Genomic DNA, 7,467 nt, shown 5'->3' with positions numbered 1-7,467 from the left:
AGGGGGGGGGGGGGGGGGAGGGGTTGCAGACACTGAGTGATTGGTTTGGATGGATGAGTCTGGCAGCAGTAGACTAGTAGGTATGATAGACTGAAGGTTGGATAGCCTGTGAAAAGGTACTTATTTGGGGGAATTTATCAAGCAAACTAGCGACACAAGTAGTTGCAAGTCAGGCTCCCTCTCATTCAGCAGTCTCTGTGACAGGTTTTACAGTCCTGTGCATCTGTATTTCTGGCCAGCCAAGTGCAACAGTTTGCAAAGTTCTGAGACATTTACAATTGGATAAGAGACAGATTTCCACTCTACACCGACACATAATTATATAGTGGTCAAGGTCAGGTGTTATTCTGTTGCGGTGCTACTTTAGAGCAGTTGAGGAATTTATGACTCAAGCTGTAACCTTGTAATAAACCTGTTGCACGATCTGTCTCGCTGCTCCTTTTTAGCATTGCTTTGCCATGAGACAGCATTGATGTCCCTCATTATGCTTTGATAACACCATGCATAGGCTGACATGTGAGAACTTTGTTTTGTGTGTTGCTAAAGTCAGCTTTGTGCTATGCAAGCTGCCTAGACCTATGTATACCAGAGCTGTAAATAGCTGTTTTTGAAAAATTCTCCAATTCCGCTCACTTTCCAGTTCAGCTACGTTGTCCTAGGTTTTTCACTTTTCATGTCTTCTCCAAACTCTTCACCCTTTTGTGAATAGCCCTGTAGATGTCACAGATCTACTGCTTTCAATTGTCCAAAATAAAAACACCTGACTTAGTTAAGTTTCAAAAACATCTGCTCAGTGTGAATACAGGCTGACTTGGTTGAAAGAAGATACATTAGCCAGAGAAAGGCTGTAAATAATAATTCCATAAAGACTGATGATCATTGCTTTTGACAGATAGAAACAATGTTGCAAAAAAAATGGTTGCTCATACCACAGCATTGCGTAAAACACAAAGATACTGTCGGGGAATTTATCAAAACTGGACCAGGCAGAAACTGGAGCAGTTGCCCAAGGCAACCAATCAGCTTCTATTCTCAGTTTGTTCAGTTAATATTTGAAAATAAAAGCGAGAAGCTGATTGGTTGCCATGCACAGCTGCTCCAGATTTTGTTTGCTCCAGTTTTGATGAATTCACTTCTGTGTGCTTAGCGCACACTATTGCATAACACGCCTAGTGTGCGGTACCTTGCACTAGGTGCGTTGCATTGTTATTTATTTGAATGGCACCCCAACGCACCTCCCGACGGGCTGTGTGTTGCAACACAGTGTTCGGTACTGCAATAACGTGTGCTGCGGTGACAAAAGGAGTGCATGTACCTTTTTCACCACAATGCAATGTGCACTGCAGCCGCCAGGAGGTGCATGGGGTGTCATTAAAAAGAATGGCAATGCACCTTGTACACGGTAGGTGTGCTGTGCTCTAGCACGCATTTAACACACACTATCGTGCATTCAATTCAACATTCTTACTGCTCTGATGAGCCTTAAGGTGCCCACACACCTTACAATAATCTGCAGATTTTCTGTGGTCAGATGGAAAAGGTGTAACAGATTCCTCCATCTACACTTAACTGTGTGGATGGAGTCATCTCCACCTGGCCCAATCTGTTGCACTTTTTCCATCTGACCACAGAAAATCTGCAGATAATTGTAAGGTGTGTGGGCACCTTTACAGGAGTGTTCACTGAGCTAGCCCAAGCAAAACTGTCAGTGACATCCCCCCTCCCAGCCCAATCAGCTGCAGACAGGGCATTCTCCGCCCCTGTGTCACATATAGATGCAGGGAATACCCCAGCTGCAGCTGATTGGGTGGAGAGAGGGTGTCACTGACAGTTTTGCACGGGCTGGGACAAACTGGGTTTTCACCATGCACATCACTAGTTAGGAGTTGGCACAGGACAGAGCCAGGAGAATGTGTCTGGAGAATTGCTTCCCTCTCCTCACAGCCAGGGTACAATCGAAGTATTGGGGTCTATGAGACCTGTAGAGCTTTCAGCCAACCTGGCACAGAAGTACAGCAGGAGCTGGACTTCCACCCACATTTGAGGGCTGAAGAAGGAAATTACGGCAGGTGGCTCTAGAGGAAACAGTAGCATATTGCACCCAATGATGGGCTCGGATAAACAGACAGTTGTTACAATGGCTGGACTATCCAGGTGACGATTCTGTACACATTTCTCACATCCTAAACTCAAATACATGTGGACAACAATAAACAAATGCCTAAGCCAGGGGTAGGCAACTTTGACACTCCAAATGTGTTGAAACTACAACTCCCATCATGCATCAAGGAGTCATGTCTATGGCTGCCAAAGTCTTACAAATCCTTCTGAGACTTGTAGTTCCACAACAGTTGCCAATGTTGCCTACCCCTGTCCTAGGCACACCAACCCCAGGACCTATGTGTGTCCCAGGCCGCCCTGTCTTTGTGAAAAACTGTGGAATTTACTAACACCATGGCAACCAATCAGCATCTAGCTTTCATTTCCAAGGACCAATTGATGATTGGTTGCTGTCCCCCCATTGAGCCCCATCTCCTGCCCTGATTACAATCACAGTTCGTTATAAAAGCACAGCGGTGGGTTCCTCTTCCACAACATGCCACTCAAATCTACCACCTTGTCCACGTACGTCTACCCATCACGTGACCCAGCGAGGCCCCGCCTAGGGTCGGTCACATGAGGTGTGATGTCACGTGACGGCCTGGCCTCACGCTTCTCAACTGTCATGGCGGCCGCCGTGTGATGAGTTGTACGCTGGCTGTGTTAGCGTGGTCCGTGCTGTGCCTATGATGGATAAAGACCTGGTCCGTCAGTGCCTGAATTACCACGGCCCGACCCTTCTGTCCTTACTGAAGTGCGAGCAGCATGAGCACGCCGGCTTCAAACAGCTGCTGGGGGATCTGTCCAAGTGGCCGCAGTACAGGTAATGGAGTTCTCCGTGCTCCCTGTACTGGACTCCTATACTGGATGGAGAGCTCCCATCCAAATGTCTGACTTTACAGAGTCCTGATGTGAAGGATACCTCAGCATGCCCTGTGGTGTGAATTAGGAGGAGGCTGTTACAGCCTGTTGCTGCTGCTTAGATGTGTTTCTGCGGCTGTTACATTAAATAGAACCTTCACCCCCAAAAAGGACCTTTGCAACCCCTGCCCCTATCTAAAAATTCATTTTGTTCTTTATCTTTAATGAAACTCCACCCGACACCACCTCCATGCTTGCCTAGGTGACAATGATGTGTCTTCTGGGATTTCTATGTCCGGTATCCCAGGAAGCAATGGCCTAGGGAGGACCTGGTACTATTTACAGCCCAAAAAGTATAAAAGCTCTGCTGTGTGATTTTAGAGGAAACTGCCGGGAAGGTATTGAGGCTGTTTTGTGCATGGCCAAGCTGAGACAGGGGCAGAGACATGATACCAGCACTGGTATATGTCCTACATGCATCTCTGATACAAGCAGGGGGCTGGAAGTACAGAAGGTGCTCTGATATTTGGAGAAAATCAAAACAATGTTTTTTAAGTGTTTGCAAGTGATAAAGTATAAACTTACCACATGGGCCAGGTAAAAAATAAAAAACTATAAATCCATTACAACTTTAAAGCAGGGGACTGCACCCATTGCAGTGGGACTACCCCTGCACTGCAAGGGTTAACTGATCATCTATTTCTAGGTACTAAAAAAAGTTAACCCTTGTAGGGCCATGTACCCATTGCACTCATGATCGCTCATCCATCAGGGTAACATGGGTGCAACGGTAGTTGACGGATGGCCACTGTCTCAGTGATACAAAAGAATATGGACACCGGCACTCCAACGGCAGGTAGAACACGTCTATTTATTGACGTACATGCAAAAAAAAAATCAGCATAACACACTAAGCAACGTTTCAGGGTCACGTAGGATCCCCTTCATCAGATCCTACATGACCCCAAAATGTTGCACTAAGTGTGGTGTTCTGCTTTTTTTTCTGCATGTACGTCAATAAATAGACGTGTTCTATCTGCTGTTGGAGTGCCGGTGTCCATATTATTTAGTTCCACTGGAAGGGTTAAAAAAAGTTGTTCTTTAAAAATGATGGTGCCCTGGAGTTGGTTTTATCACCTGTTGAGATAAGGGGGTTGATTTACTAAAGGCAAATAGGCTGATTGATTTGCAAGGGAATTTGCACTTTGCAGGGGAAGTTTCCCTTCGCTATGGAAGTGAAGTGAAATTCCACTTTGCAGAGAATCCCCAATTAAGTGCAAGAAAAACAACAAAACTATTTTTACTGGCACATGGTTGATAGAAGTCATCAGCTTCACCTCATTTACTGAGCAAAGGGGGAAACGTCCCCTGCAAAGTACAAATTCCCTTGCAAGGTGAGCAGCCTATTTGCCTTTTAGTAAATCAACCTCAAGGTATTGGCCACACAGGGACGTTATAGATTAGCTGCAAAGAAGGATAATAGTGATATAGCTGCAACAAAATACTAGATTCTAGGGCTCATGCACACAGGCGGATGGGCGCACATATAATGTAAACACTGGCGCCTGGAAATTTGCATCTGTACTCAAGTACCAGCATATACCTGTGTACCACCATTGTCTTCTATGAGAGACTGTACGCAGCATCTGTGTCCCCCTGACAGGAGGAAATATGCATTATATGGTCTCAGCTGTCCTGCCCTGGCAGGGGTAAATATACATTGTATGGTCTCAGCTGTCCTGCCAGGGGGAAATATGCATTGTATGGTCTCAGCCGCCCTGCCCTGACAGGGGGACATATGCATTGTATGGTCTCAGCCGCCCTGCCCTGACAGGGGGACATATGCATTGTATGGTCTCAGCCGCCCTGCCCTGACAGGGGGACATATGCATTGTATGGTCTCAGCCGCCCTGCCCTGACAGGGGGACATATGCATTGTATGGTCTCAGCCGCCCTGCCCTGACAGGGGGACATATGCATTGTATGGTCTCAGCCGCCCTGCCCTGACAGGGGGACATATGCATTGTATGGTCTCAGCCGCCCTGCCCTGACAGGGGGACATATGCATTGTATGGTCTCAGCCGCCCTGCCCTGACAGGGGGACATATGCATTGTATGGTCTCAGCCGCCCTGCCCTGACAGGGGGACATATGCATTGTATGGTCTCAGCCGCCCTGCCCTGACAGGGGGACATATGCATTGTATGGTCTCAGCCGCCCTGCCCTGACAGGGGGACATATGCATTGTATGGTCTCAGCCGCCCTGCCCTGACAGGGGGACATATGCATTGTATGGTCTCAGCCGCCCTGCCCTGACAGGGGGACATATGCATTGTATGGTCTCAGCCGCCCTGCCCTGACAGGGGGACATATGCATTGTATGGTCTCAGCCGCCCTGCCCTGACAGGGGGACATATGCATTGTATGGTCTCAGCCGCCCTGCCCTGACAGGGGGACATATGCATTGTATGGTCTCAGCCGCCCTGCCCTGACAGGGGGACATATGCATTGTATGGTCTCAGCCGCCCTGCCCTGACAGGGGGACATATGCATTGTATGGTCTCAGCCGCCCTGCCCTGACAGGGGGACATATGCATTGTATGGTCTCAGCCGCCCTGCCCTGACAGGGGGACATATGCATTGTATGGTCTCAGCCGCCCTGCCCTGACAGGGGGACATATGCATTGTATGGTCTCAGCCGCCCTGCCCTGACAGGGGGACATATGCATTGTATGGTCTCAGCCGCCCTGCCCTGACAGGGGGACATATGCATTGTATGGTCTCAGCCGCCCTGCCCTGACAGGGGGACATATGCATTGTATGGTCTCAGCCGCCCTGCCCTGACAGGGGGACATATGCATTGTATGGTCTCAGCCGCCCTGCCCTGACAGGGGGACATATGCATTGTATGGTCTCAGCCGCCCTGCCCTGACAGGGGGACATATGCATTGTATGGTCTCAGCCGCCCTGCCCTGACAGGGGGACATATGCATTGTATGGTCTCAGCCGCCCTGCCCTGACAGGGGGACATATGCATTGTATGGTCTCAGCCGCCCTGCCCTGACAGGGGGACATATGCATTGTATGGTCTCAGCCGCCCTGCCCTGACAGGGGGACATATGCATTGTATGGTCTCAGCCGCCCTGCCCTGACAGGGGGACATATGCATTGTATGGTCTCAGCCGCCCTGCCCTGACAGGGGGACATATGCATTGTATGGTCTCAGCCGCCCTGCCCTGACAGGGGGACATATGCATTGTATGGTCTCAGCCGCCCTGCCCTGACAGGGGGACATATGCATTGTATGGTCTCAGCCGCCCTGCCCTGACAGGGGGACATATGCATTGTATGGTCTCAGCCGCCCTGCCCTGACAGGGGGACATATGCATTGTATGGTCTCAGCCGCCCTGCCCTGACAGGGGGACATATGCATTGTATGGTCTCAGCCGCCCTGCCCTGACAGGGGGACATATGCATTGTATGGTCTCAGCTGTCCTGCCCTGGCAGGGGGAAATATGCATTGTATGGTCTCAGCCACCCTGATGAGCACACTCACCAGCCATCCAGTCAAACCAAATGACCCAGTCTAACTATTAGGGTTGAAGGCAGAGGTTTTAGTTGCACAGCTTTTACAAAATATGTGGAAGCCGCACTGCCTCGCCAAGGCCTTGCTGTGTAGTGTGGTCCTAACTTTATTCTATGACCTCCATCTTGGATACATTGGGTGCAGGTTTGCCAGGAGGCAGCCCAATCCTCCTCAAAGGTACGGGGACACACCAGAAGCCCAGCACATCACAATGGCAGCTCAGTGTGGCTAGGAGGGAAATGTGCAACTAAAACCTCTGTCATTTTTTTGCTGGCTGGCGAGTGTGCTGGGAAATGTTTGCTTTTGTACTGTGTAAAGCCCTTCCATGTGCACCTTGCTTCATGCTAGTTATAAATTGATGAGTGTGTTTCACTTGTAGAGCTGTGAAAGACATTTAGCCCGGGAAAGCCCTGTGACGTATTCATTAAATTGTTTTTGTTTCCTCTTTTTAACCAGGAAGGAGAGAAATCTCGAGAACATCGAAATTCAACAGTGTATCGCAAGAAAAGCTGATCTTCTGTTTTCAGAGTCCTGGAAATCCAATGTACAAGAAAATAGTGAATCACATGAAGCAGCAGAAGGTACTTTACTGTTTTATATTGTGAACATTTGAAACACTTTTCTCAAAACTTAAAGAGCGAGAAGGTAACAAATGACCTCTTTTCACAAAACTAGTTTTACATTCCCCGATGATTAAAAAGGGGATATTTATTATGAAGTTGGTATTGTGGGGACAAGTGCTGATAAATAGCTGACTTCTTGTCCAGTAATCACTTAGATAACTACACAACTGTCACTTTGCTTCCTCATTTTGTTTATTACAGCTACAGCAGCACTGTAAGGGACCAATGATGAAATGCACATCTTGACTTTCTAACCAAGTTAATTTAACCACTTCAAGACCAGGTGTTTAGACCCCCT

At 48.4% G+C, this 7,467-nt stretch overlaps 1 protein-coding gene across 2 annotated transcripts in view; it reads left to right on the top strand.

Annotated features, from left to right (window-relative positions):
* Positions 1–2,712: 2,712 nt before the first annotated feature.
* Positions 2,713–7,467, top strand: part of TTC14 (tetratricopeptide repeat domain 14) — a 23,850-nt gene continuing 19,095 nt past the window's right edge. For both annotated transcript variants that reach the window (XM_018574862.1, XM_018574861.1), the window contains exons 1-2: positions 2,713–2,923; positions 7,003–7,127. In XM_018574862.1, coding sequence (XP_018430364.1) covers positions 2,787–2,923; positions 7,003–7,127 — 262 coding nt within the window. In that variant the 5' untranslated portion in view covers positions 2,713–2,786. The remainder of the gene's footprint in view (positions 2,924–7,002; positions 7,128–7,467) is intronic.

This window comes from Nanorana parkeri, unplaced genomic scaffold, assembly GCF_000935625.1.
Source record: "Nanorana parkeri isolate BGI_ZX_2015 unplaced genomic scaffold, ASM93562v1 scaffold3296, whole genome shotgun sequence".
Lineage (NCBI taxonomy): Eukaryota > Metazoa > Chordata > Amphibia > Anura > Dicroglossidae > Nanorana > Nanorana parkeri.
Note: the sequence above shows the minus strand (reverse complement) of the source record. Positions and strands in the feature narration are given on the sequence as shown.